The sequence below is a fragment of the Hippoglossus hippoglossus genome, chromosome 2 (assembly GCF_009819705.1).
Source record: "Hippoglossus hippoglossus isolate fHipHip1 chromosome 2, fHipHip1.pri, whole genome shotgun sequence".
NCBI classification, from domain to species: domain Eukaryota; kingdom Metazoa; phylum Chordata; class Actinopteri; order Pleuronectiformes; family Pleuronectidae; genus Hippoglossus; species Hippoglossus hippoglossus.
Window position 1 is genome coordinate 9,714,331 of NC_047152.1, and position 12,814 is coordinate 9,727,144.

The 12,814-nt window shown below is 48.4% G+C and overlaps 1 protein-coding gene across 8 annotated transcripts in view; it reads right to left on the reverse strand.

Moving 5' to 3' along the window:
• Positions 1-1,172: 1,172 nt before the first annotated feature.
• The window catches only part of LOC117773855 (nck-associated protein 5-like), a 105,616-nt gene continuing 93,974 nt past the window's right edge, over positions 1,173-12,814 (reverse strand). For 7 of the 8 annotated variants that reach the window (XM_034605626.1, XM_034605634.1, XM_034605676.1 and 4 more), the window contains 7 exons: positions 12,544-12,640; positions 11,423-11,510; positions 7,988-8,311; positions 6,499-6,614; positions 6,113-6,245; positions 5,834-6,009; positions 1,173-2,031 (listed from right to left, as the gene is read on the reverse strand). In XM_034605626.1, coding sequence (XP_034461517.1) covers positions 1,726-2,031; positions 5,834-6,009; positions 6,113-6,245; positions 6,499-6,614; positions 7,988-8,311; positions 11,423-11,510; positions 12,544-12,640 — 1,240 coding nt within the window. In that variant the 3' untranslated portion in view covers positions 1,173-1,725. The remainder of the gene's footprint in view (positions 2,032-5,833; positions 6,010-6,112; positions 6,246-6,498; positions 6,615-7,987; positions 8,312-11,422; positions 11,511-12,543; positions 12,641-12,814) is intronic. The other variant, XM_034605654.1, reaches the window with a different exon arrangement.

Here is a 12,814-nt window from a genome sequence, read left to right on the forward strand (position 1 = left end):
GTACAAACTCATTTCCATCAGATTCACGCACGTAATTGCGCGTCAGGGGCCTGATGGATCCCTCCGCGGTGCAGCGGCCTGAGAGCGGGACTGGAGCCGAGCTGGAGCCGCCTCACGCGCCTCATCTCCGGCTGACACAGTGTGATTACACACGGTGCCCCCGGGGGTGCGCGCACACACACACACACACACACACACACGCACACACACACTGCAGGTTGCAATAGGAAATAGTTTCTCATATTTATTTAGGAAATAGTTACATAAAATATAGCATTAAAGTCTAGTGTAACAGACAGAATTGCACACAGTAATAATAATAATAATAATAATAATAATATTAATAATCATAAAGTAACACTGCTGGCAGCCATTTCTCTTGACACAGGAAGCAGGGACATGGAGGAGACAGGTGACAGTCACACTACAGTCCCGACACACAGTACAAAATGTGGGTATAAATACTGGACATCTAGAAAAATACACAAGTCCTGTGCAGACTCTCTTCATACAATATTAACAGTTTCATAGAAAACACACAGTCGCTCCCATGATTAGCACCAGCTGCTCAAAGTCCAGGTAGAAATTTGGCGAAGCGTCAGCCTAAGGTTCAAAATATGTCCTTAAAATAAAGTGATAAAATATTTGAGTATTAGCTCTTATTGGTCAAAATAAAGACTTTTATTATTATCGTGACGTTTTAAAAAGAATTCCTTAACAAACAGCAGAGTTCAAATAAAAGCTCGGTCGAGAGATCGGCAAACGATTTACATCTTTTTCTTTTTTTATTGTCTCATTTGCATATATCCATCAGCAATGCCCCATTCTGATATTAACTTATAGTCATTTGTATGTACAACATAATATACAGCTATGAACTGAGGTTTGGAGAGTTCAGGTTCTCTACGACAGACTGAGTGGAAACTTTCATCTCAAATATAAAAATCCCAAAAGGAAAAGACGACTTGAGTTGTGTTGGTGTTTTCCTGACGGCTGAATTTTTTACAATCTACACGAGTCCAGTTTGTTCCCTGAGCTACGAACTACGACACTCGAGCCAAAGTCGTGTGTTGTACCTGTGTTTCATTCAAAGACAGCGTTAAAGTACCGCGTGGAAACGCAACGCGCTGCGTCTGCGTCGTCGTGGCGAGAGCAGAGCTGTGGAAACTGAGCCGTGTTGATGTGAGACGACGCTCGAGGAGCTTTATTCACTGGTTTCCTGTCGCTCACACACGAGAGACGAGATTGGCAACGGGTTCATAAGATGAGCAGAAGTTGATTTGTAGAAAATATTGCTTTTTAAAAAGAAGAAGAACCAGGTTTTTTTTTATTCGGAGTTGCGGGCGATGAACTTAGCAGCAAAACATCAAATGAGCCCCGGGTTGATCCGTCAGTGTTGCTTCATCACTGCTTGCTAGTAACTCTCTTTGCTCTCCTCACACACTTTGTCCAGTTCCTGTTACAGTGCAATGATAAGAGGTTCCCCGGCGTCGGGGAACAAGGGGAACGTTGTGTATCGCTGTCCAGTCCACGGCACCCGGACGAGCTACAGTCCTGGTTCGTCCTCGTGTCCTCGTGTCCGCTAAGTGCTTCGTGTTGTGTGTCCAGAGGTCGCAGCTGGAGAACGACGCCTCGGTCCGCCCGCCGGCCTCCAACCCATCACTTCATGGAATCTCAGGAGGAAGAGGAGGAGAACTGGGAGTCTGTGAAACCAGACCTGAGGCCCTACACGTCATTGGATCCCTGACTGGTGCAGGAGGAGAAGCTGTCGTACAGCGAGTCGCTCAGGGAGCCGGGGGCCTTGCTGGAGAAGCTGGAGGACGAGGGCTCGTCCACTCTGCTGCAGTCCTCCGTGCTCCTCCCTGCATCTGCCTGGCAGACGCCTCTGTGGCCGCTGGTGTCGGGATAGAGGCCAACGCCGCCGCCGCCGCCGGAGCTGCTGTGGTTCAGCTTGTTCAGGGACTCCAAGGAGAAGTCCAGGGAGCTGGGCTGGTTGGCACCGGCCGGCGTTTTCTCCAGGGGGATCTCCTTCTGCGGAGAAAGAGAAACAATACTCAGTCTCAGCTGGATATTTACTGTGCACGTCTGACTCTGCACCGCGTCGTGCTGCAAAGCAATAAGACGCACGACACTGATCTAGATGTTTATCACGCTCCAGGACCTAATGTGCATCCTGGGTGTTGGCAGACGGGCACCTCGGGGCGTCCGGGCTCACCCGCTCTCCCCGTTATATTAACTGTGCATTATTTCTTTTCGTCTGTTTTATAGATCAGCGTCATCAGGACGGTTTCACTCAGGGGAAGCGCTGCAGCTGGTTTCTGTGAACGCTGCTTCAATTAGCACGACTCGTTTCATCCTGAGCGACCAGAGCCACCACGTGTCGCAGCAGTTTAGAAAGTAGGATGATTGAAAAATGATTTTATTGTTTTGTATTGTACTTATTGTGGTTTCATCTCCAGAGGAAGTCGGAGCGTGTTGGTCTCCCGCCTTCAGGCTCCGCAGCGATTAGACGAAGGTGCAAAGGTCGGTGTTTACCAACTGCTTCTTTACGGCTAATGAAACAACACACAGACCTAAAAATAGTCCCTTGTTGTTTATGTGGTGACGACTCTTTGAGTTTTTCCTCAAACTGCCCCTCGGGGAGACGGTTACCGTGGCAATCAGCGGCAAACACCTCCTCAGAGGCTGAAACTAAACCCTCAGCCTCCACTCCAGCCCTTCAGGTGTTTCTGCAGGTCGGTGCACTGAGGAGGAGCCGCAGGGTTCAAGCTGCCTCTGGGGAAACACGGACGGTTTAGCATCTTGCTGCGAGGCGTTATCTCCCCGTGAGACACCGACCCACAGCGACTCAGGATCACAGAAACGTGGGACGCAGCTCTGAGGTTCCTCACGATCCAAATACTAATGCAACACTCCTCATTGTGTTGTTTCCTCATCACGTCACGTCGTGTTTTGCTGCAGAATCAACCTCACGCCTTGAAATCCCACCGAGCTCCATTAATGTGAACCCAGGTGACCTCTCTCAGCAGAAACCCGTGGACGTGCGAAGGACGAGATGTGCCCACAGGTGAGAAGTGACTCCCACATGAAATGTTGAGCAGGACTCTGCAGCTGCTGAATTCAGATCAGCTGCAGCTTCACAACACAGACGTTAAAGTTGTTGTGTTTCTGGCTGAGAGCGTGATGGGGATCAGTAATCACCAGATGTGTGCGACGGTGAGAAAGCGTCTTCCTCTGTGTCTCCTTCGGCTCGGGAAACAGGAGGTAAGAAGAAAGGACGGCTGAGTTGTCGCTGATTGGATTTGATTTTCGGAGGAACACAATTACCAGCAGATCGAACCCTCCCCTGCGAGCTCGGCCCAAAAAATGATGGCTGCGCTCGGAGGCTGCAGGCGGACGTCTCGGTGAGAGCTGGAGAACACGAGGGGCCGAATCAGTGAGTCTGCGTCACATCTCAGTGACGAGCTGCTCGCTGCAGAGGCTCGTTACAAACCCTCTCTCAACCTACACTTTCTTTACTGATTCAAATGAAATACGTTTTATTGTCCCAGATGATTTCCTGGTTCCTCTCGACTCCTCAGCACCATCAATCCGTGGAGCTTCTATTCCTGCTGCTGATATTTATTTCTGCTGTCATATTGTTGCGGTTGTGTCTTTATCCACTGGCCCCGTTTCAAATCACAGCTGAAACGTTCCCTCTGCATGTAATCATCGCCCGAGGTAACAAGCTATTACGGCTCCAGAGGAGACGCTGCACATGCTGATTGGAGGAGCACGAACACAGGAGTCTACGTTCTCATGTTGTTCTCCTGCAGCCGAGCAGGAGAAACAGAAGAGGAAACAGAGAGCGAGGGAGAGAAGTTAGTCTGTGAAAAGGAATTCAAGGAAAGGAAAAAAAACAAACGTGAGGAATCTGTTTAAAAGAGAAGCGAGAGAAGTGAAGTATGAAGAGCAGACGGAGAGAGTTGTGCGGAAATAGAGAGGAAGACGAGGGAGGACACGCGGGAGAAAGAGAGAGTGAGACGGAGGAGAGGATAGGAGGCGAAGGGGGCGGGGGCCGCCGTTAGCAGGGCTGTCAGGTGCTGTCAGGATGATGAATGGGAGGCCAGCGCGGGCTGTGAGGGCTCTGATGGGAGCCGCTGAGCTTTACATCACTCTCCTGAGTGTTTGTGAAAGGTTATTAAAAGAGCTTAAATCACCGGCCGCTGACACCGGCCCGCTACCGACCACGAGAACTTGCCCAAACTGCGGCCAATGACAACGTCCCTGGAGTCGAAAGCTGGCGGCGCAGGTAGGAGGCGGGTGAAGAGGCGACGACACGCAGATGGATCGTCTTCTTCAGGAGAACCACGCAGGGTAAACGGGTTCAACAGGCGTCATCCATCATTACAGCTGCTGCTCAGCTTGGAGTCAGAGTTGAGATCCACTTCAGAGGGAAATGAAACTGGACAACCAATCGGCTCAGTCGATTGTTCGGAGGAAGTTTTATCTTTATATTGTTTGGGCTTTAATTGAGCCTTTAAAGTCTTTTTTCTTTGAAACGCAGACGGATGTTTCTCATGTTTCCTGAAGTCGAGTTCATTTTGAATCAAAATAGTTTAATTTCTAAACTCAAGTTCCTCTATTTGTGTTTTCTTCTTATTCATAACAAAGTTCAGGGTTAAACTGTAAAATACCTTCAAATCCTTTTCTGTGAAGATATGAAATAAAGACTCAATATTCTCCAGAATATGAGAAACTGTATCGAGTGCCGTGAAATCACAGTGTAGGTTTAAACACAGGTTCCTTCAGCGTGTGCTCAAGTGATTCGTCCTCTGAAACACAGAATTCACTGAAGGTGAACGGAGCTTGTTGTGCCTGGTCCATTATAAATTGATACCACAGCCCCCCCGGTCGCAGAGGCACAAGATGGCAGCTTCTCTCCTGGATGTTTGTCTTCTTTGCACAAAGAGAGGAAGTGGAGACGCTCCGGTCCTGTTGAACGACATCATTATTCTAATCAATTGGTTGTTAATGTATTAGAAATTATTCAGATGTGATCTCTTCTTCTCCTCCTCCTCCTCCTCCTCTCACACTCGGTTGTTTTTGAACTCGTGTTGAGTCAGAGCCTCTTTTCCTTTTTTTCAGATTATGGATTTTTGTATGAGGGTGGGTGTCGGGGGGGCGGCAGCAGCAGCAGCAGCAGCGTTGGAGAGTCCGTCCCCAGGAGCCGTGTTGGCCGGCTGGAGGCCATTTCATGCTCTCTGATCCTCATTTGTCATTCAGCAGCGTTAAATACTTGTAGGCAAATACCTGCTGACACGAGGGGGCGCGGCGATCGAAAGCAATTAGGGCGTTTTTCTACTCCTATGAAAATCTGCAAACAATTCTAACGGAGGAGAGAACCTCAGAGTTCAGAGTTTCAGAGGTGGAGTCGACATTGTAGCTTCATTTATTCATCTTAATGTTTCTGCTGAAGGAAAATGATCACTCAGGCGAGGGGCGGAGCCTGTGGAGCAGCAGGAGGCCGGATCTAAACTCTGCTGTGGAAAGATCAGAGCTGTTCCAGATGTTTTCCAGCTGTTTTCTTTGTTACTTGGGTTTTTTTTTGTGTGAGGCTGCAGAAACCTCCACCTGAGAGCTGCCTGGATTGTGATTTGGCCTCCGTGAAATGAGCAAACTGATTCAGGCCACACTGCATTATCTCCTTCAGATGGTAGAACGAGGCAAAACAATCAATAAGAACTGACGTCAAAACTTCAAAATGCTGCATCAAAGTTTTCCTCTAACAAACTTCAAGGAGAAGTGTCACGTCACAATAACCAGTACACGTCACACGTGTGGTAATACTCACACTGAGTCGGTCTCCTGCTTTCCCGTCCAGCGACGACTCTTTGTGCAGCAGGTTGTACTGAGACATCCTCCTGCCGTCCAGCTCCAGGTGGGAGAACACGTCGTGTGGGTAGAAGTCCATGATGGACAGCGGCTTCTCCACGCCGCTCCTCGTCAGCGTCTCCTCGTTCGGCTCCACTGCACACGGGGGGGGAATTTGTCAGAGGAGAAAATAAGAATGTGAAATTATAAACGACCTGAAGCTGACGACGACGGGAAGTTTCGTTTAAAAGTTTCCAACCTGAGTCGCTCCTCTTGGTTCTGTGGACGAGGGTCCGCTGTGGCGAGCCCAGAGCGCTGCCGCTCTCCTCCAGCTCGGTCTCGGTGTCGCTGCTGCTGCCGCCCGAGTACGTGCACACTCGCAGAACTCGATCCTGTGAGCAAAGACAAAGTCGTTTTTAAACATCTGTAAAAACTCACACTAAAGTTTGTCACTTTACCCTCATAAATAAAACTTTATTTCTCATTTCAATGGACAGTCTGAGGAAACTGATGTATTTTCTGAACAACTTAAAATGGGAGACGACCCTCTGATTGGTTCATTGTGTGGTTTATGCCTTTTTGAACCAGGTGCAGTGACTCAGTGTCTCCTTTCATCTTGTAAACCTGTTCTTGTAGAGAACTTACACCAGGAATATCGTAGTCCTTGTTTTTCATCTTCCTCTCGGTGTCTTTCTCTTTGTCGTCTGTGGAGTCGTTGCTCGGTGGAACACAAAGACTCGACCTCTTCGTCCTGACGGCGTCTTTCAGGAGAAAGAGACAAAAGAGAAATGAGTCATGGACGTGCACAGTAAACCACACACACACACACACACACACACACACACACACACACACACACACACGGCCTTGTGGTGTCATGCATATGGAGGAAAACATCATTTGAATTCTTGCGCAGTGACAATCGACAGCCTGATGAAACGCGGGACGAGCAGATGCATTCGGCTGAAACCCTCTCAGCCTCCTTCACAACCATCTCTCTGCATATATGAGAGGAGCGGCACAATATCCCAGCCATCAAACATTCATGGCGTCCACGCCGTCACTGTTCAGAGCCGTGACTTCCACGCCTCTCCGCCGGCCGCCGCCTCAGACAGACGCCGCTTTAATTGTCTCTCAGAATTCAGCTGCGTTACGATAACAGGCTGCGTTTGGCCACTGATCTGAAAAGTCTGCATGGAGACAATAAAAGACCTTTCACCTTCAGCTGGCTTCTCTTATCTTTGTGCTTCTACATAAAGAAGTGATGAAAACTGTCTCTTCTCATCTACCTGGTCCTCGGTGGAGTCTGGACAGGAGCAGCTGTGACTCAAAGTGCTGCCTCTGCAGAGCCTCGAGGTGAAATGGACTCAGGCTAATGTCCTGGAAGCACAAATCCCCGGGTGTGATCCCTCATCCCCGTGTGTTACTGTAGCTGTAATCAGCCATCTGACTGCGCCTCACCCACCACCGCTCTGCTGTGCATCAACACCGGGGCAGACGGCGCTTTATGATCTTTGGCTGTGCTGACACGCTCGTCTAATTGCGTTTGTTAGTTTCCTCGGGGGCCGACGGCAGAGGGCTGCTTTCTGTGAGGACACGAGGATTTGCTTCGTCATCTGGGCCGAGCGGCGGACGTCAGTGTCGACACATCAGCTTCAGAACAAACAGGGTTCTTCAAATCAGGAGGAGAACAAAGCAAACCTCCTCTCGCCTGCCTGAGTGGAAGTGTGTTGACGTTTAAATACTTTCTAAACGAGCTGTGTGAGGATTTCAAGGCTCTGAGATAATAACACGACGACAGTCACATGTTCAGACAAACACTTCAGGTTGTTTTCCTCCTCGGCCTCGACTCAGGAAACCAAATCAAAAACTAAATAAACAGCTGAAGCAGACAGGACAGTGACTGAGGAACATCTGGATGTCCTGTTCTTTCCAGTTCCATTTCAGACAAAGAAACAAGCATCTGCTATTTTCTAAATCCACAGAAACTAACAAAAAGGCCAATCATTACATGACGTCTTTAATAAACCAAAGCTGCTCAAATCCCTCGCTACTGATTCTGTATATTCACATGCAGAATCTGTTTAAAGGGATGAGTCACAGGTTGAGATTGTTAACGTCGCTCCTGACTCACCTGAAGCTGCGAGTTTGGGCAGTCGGCTCTGGGCGTCCGGGGGGGCGTCGCTGCTGCAGGTCACAGTGGGGTCGGACAGGGAGTGACCCATGCTAGTGGGGGCATGCAGGCGGGTTTTTGGGAGGGAAGGCACTTTCACGTCGGGGTGAGAGGGGTCTGGGTGAGAAGAGGGAGGCTCCAGGTCGAGCTTGGACGAGCCGGCGGTCACCCCCTCGGGGCTGGATTCAGATTTGGGGATGTGGCGGCCGCTGGCCCGGGTGACGGAATCGGGGAGGGGGAAGGTGCCGATGCCGCTGTCCAGGGTTCTCATCTGACAGCCGGAGCCTGAAGTGACAGGGAGAGGAGTGTGATGTCGGGGAGAAGCAGGGAACAACGACAGCGGAGGAGAAAAGGAGGGCTCGGATTTACATGCATCGGAAGGGGTTGTGAGTAAAGAGCGCGTCTGTAGCAGGGTCAACACGGAGCCGGCAGGAGAAGAGAGAAAAGACAAGTGTTTATATTTGAAACATTCAGAAACTTTGCAGAAGTGTCACCTGCACAAAAAACCCTGCTGCAATGAAAACACAAAAGGGCCGAAACCCGTCTCCTCAGAGTGCATGCTGGGAAGTAATCCAGCGCGAGGATGGCGAGGAGCAGCAGATGGACGTTGTTCAGAAACCAGGAGTCTGCAGATCGTGGACTGGAACAGATGGACGGCTCAGGTCCTTGTAACTGTGATTGTTAATGACCGGCAGTTACAGACGCCAGTTTTTACTGGTGGGTAACTTGTTTTGTTTGTTTTGCTTTGGCTGAAGTTGCGAGCCATTATTCTGCATCTCCCACTGCTCCCTCAGAGATGATGAATCCTCTGCAGTTAAAATACTGGTAAGCTAAAAACTCTGGAAGCCGACCAGCGTGTGTTTTTATTCCTGTTTTTGTGTAGGAGGATCGATATTGACAGGCTCGGCTTCTCAACTGTGCAGCTTTGTCTCGATGGAAGGAACAAACACTCTCTCTCCTCACCAGCGTTTCCCTCTATGAATAAAAACTTTTCTCTGAATTTTGAGGGGAATTCAACACAAACAAACAACAGGCACATTTTCAGAATCAGTTTATCCCTAAAAAAAAAAAACATTTACACTCGGGCCTGAAGCCGAAGCTATTGATCCGTTTTCTCTTTGGATAAACCGGGCTCGTCTCTCGGCGCCAATCTGCAGCCGACCATCAATTTATTCACCGATGAGGGGGTTTAAGGAAGTTGTTCAAAGAGCTCACGCTGTGTCATTAATGTCAGAATGAGTCGTCAGTGTTGGGGCGTGCACGTGAAGCTGGTTCGCTGCACAGATGGTCTGTTGCATGTGCACATATCTGCACGGGGTCGTCCGGGGCTTTATTTATGAGTGAGTGGAAGAGAAAGGCGGAGAGCGCCATAGATTACACAGCTGTATAATTGAATGCCCAGCCTGGCAGCTCAAAACACCCTCTATGACCAAACCATAACAAGGTCCCCAGTAATCCCCCCCGGAGGCAACGGCAACTGGACATAATCTAGTTTTTCACGAGCTCCCTATCACTCCTGTTTACAACCTGCAGGGTTCGAGGGGAGCGAGCGGGGGGGGGGCGGTTTCCTGCACCGCGTGAAATTGGCTTCGTGCGACCAGGAGGTGTCGAAGGGAGGAGAGAGAGTCATCAATAACCGGCGTAACCTCGTGGACGAGATATTCCTGTGTCAACGTTCAGGAGGAAACACGAGGAAAACTGACGCTAATAACACAAAGTCACATTTTTACTGGTATCACACTTTCTTTTTGTTTTCTACTTACTTTTAAATCCCCAAATCTAATTCTTAGAAAGTAGGTTTTGAAGTAAATGTGTTTTTTATCGACTGTAAATAAAGATAAACGATATGAGCACATTAAATGAAAGTTTCTCAAAGATAGTTTCTGTGATTTGAGGTATTTCTCTGGTTTGGTTTTTAATTAGTCACTTGATGATATAATAACAGTGTCTTTGGTTTGTGTCCTGGATATTTTGGTCTTCATTTTGATCATCGATATCATCAACCCCCCTGCAGAGGTATTAAAGCTCTTCTCTACTTTGGACCATTAAAAAGTTCTCCTAATATACGATAAGTCACCAGAGGGAACTTAAAAGTCTGCCTCCATAACTTGAGTGTGAATTTGTTTGCATCATAAACTTCCTGGACGTAAACTATTTCCATGATTGATGTGTTTGTCCACTGCTGCGCTTTAGAGAGACGTGACACCAAAGCTGAGGAGCAGGAACCTTTATGAAACATTGAATTCACTCAGCGTGGAAGTGCCTCGCTGGCAGAATATAAAGGGAGCAGCCAGATAATCGGAACACTGGGACAATTAAGCGTTTTATTTTTGGCCACCGTGACTCCGGCGCGACACGAGCGCCGTGAAAAGAGGCTCAGGCCGGAACTCTGTCTTGTAACGATGCGATTAGTTCGGCTGCTTCTGAGCTGAATCTTCAAAATGAGGAGAACGAGTCAGGCTGAGAGTTTGTTTCTGGTTCTGTGGAGATTATTTCCTCCAACACACTGAGCCTGAGAAGTGGAAGATGAGAAGTTTGAGTCCATTTAAAATTTGCCGCAATCCCCACTGTTGGTATATTTTGAGTAGAATCAAACTCATGATAAAATAAACTACTTTTACAGCTAAAAAAATAGCTTATTGTGATTTTGTTTTGTTGAGACCCTGCAGATATTTGTGCATTTAAGTTATTTCACGTCTTTTTTTATTGTATTTATTGACCTATAACACTAAAGAAATCCTCCATTCCTCGATTCCATCATCTTAAAGCTACGATATAAGAAAGAGCAGCGGAGAGCGGCCTCGTGTGAGAAGACGAATCCCTCTCAGCTCATCTCACTTCACGACTCTGGAGCTTCATGACAAACCTGCTGCTGCTGCTGCACATCCACTGAGCAGCAGCTACGCCCTCTCCACCCACTCGCTCTGTTACATACTACAACGGGCAGGTTCCTTCCGCTGCTATAACAACAATCATCATCCCATCTCACTGCTTGATTCACTTCCTCAGCTGCTCAGGCATCGTACGACACACATCAATCACATGACGGCGACCGGCGTTCGCGGGCCGCTGCCATTTCCCCACAGTGAACACACGTCTGGCAGGGAGGAATTGAGTTGTCAGACACGTCAGGAAATCACAACTGTAAACGTTAATGCTCCGCTGCACCGCTGGACGCCTGATGTGCCGGTGACAGCTTCTTCGTAAGTGAGATGAAAAAAGACAAATAGGTTTTCACCGGCAGAGGTAAATACGAGCCGCAGCGATTTCAAACAGACAACGTGAACTTGAGGCACGGGTCAGAAGTTGGTTAAAAAAAAAGAAAAAGAAAAAGAAGTTGTGCAGCAGATGATTTGTTGTTGTGGAAAACGTCCCGACGGTAAATCAGGAGCTTACCGATCATGTGATCCTGACAAGCTGTGTCCTGGATGTGTGCGTCGTCGTTCTCCGCTCGCAGGTTGATCCTCTGAGTCATGAGCAGGGTCTGGAACATCAACAACAACGCACACGTCAAAGAGTGGATATCAAATCCCATGATGCAGCACTAGAAGTACAGCCCTGTGGATGTACACCCGTCATTGTAGTGACCTTTGACCAGTAAAATCTCAAAACACCATGATATACAATACAAATAAGTATCTTTTATGAGTTATATTATCTCTTTTGAGCTAATTTGCAGAAGAAAAGCCAGATTGAAAGAATCGGCTGCACTAACGACAGATTCCTGTGTTTCTTTCCAGATGAGCTTTGTCGTATTTCGCTCAAAAGGAGCCGAGGTGATTGTCGTTCCCTCCTGCCTGAATTTAATTGGGTTATTTAAAAAAAAAAAAAGGCCGTTTTGGGGTGGTGCGAGAGGAGCTTGTATCATAAAGTGCCGCTCTTTTGTTGTATCTCTGTGGGGAGGGGACAGAGCGTCGGCTCGGCGGACGGCATTAAATGGCAGCTTTGTCGAATTGAGTGGCTGCGATAAGGGCCTCCTCCATGTTATCGAATTCCAACATCGTCCGGATTAAATGTCCTACATTAGGTGGCGAGACTTTCTCTTTGTCGCTCGCCGCCTTTCACTTTCTTTTTTTTCAGCCTCTCAGCCATTTTCAGGCCGTTTGACTGACAGATAATAATGCTAAAGAAAAAATAAACCCCTCAAGGTCATAATTTGAGCGTCTTTCCTGCAAAGTGAAGGTAAAGACGCTGCAGAGAGAAGCCTGATTTGATTTTGTGTAACACGCATGGCCTGATGGGCTGTGGGAGAAGCAGCCTAAAAGCCCTCAGCCTTGTGGAAACAACAACAACAACACCGGGCTCGGCTGCTTAATGAAAAAGTAGCCGATGAATCGTCGGCTGAGTCAGAAAACAATGTGAATCGATGGGGGGCCTTCGGGGGATGTGCTGCCGCGTCGTGGGTTTGTTAGAGAACACGCACACAGAGTTGAAGTGTGGAAACCTGTGGGGATCTGCATGTGTGTGCAAACAGAGACGAGACAGCAGCAGGCCGAGCTGGACGGAGAGACACTCACAGCCGTATCTGGACAGATCTCCATGTCGCCGTGCTTCTTGGGCGTGGACCCTCCCGGCGGCGGCGGTGCAGACACCGAGTTGCCCTTCACAGCCGTCCTGCGAGGAAAAAACATTTGTTTTCTATTACGTAGGGTCGATTTTTCAGGTATCATTTACTTGAGTATTTATTTTTCTGACGACTTCCCTACTTATATGTCACACGTCAGCCGTGTAACAAGCTGCTTCCCCTCCTGCGATTGTTCGGATACGAACCTGTCGGTTGTGATTGTG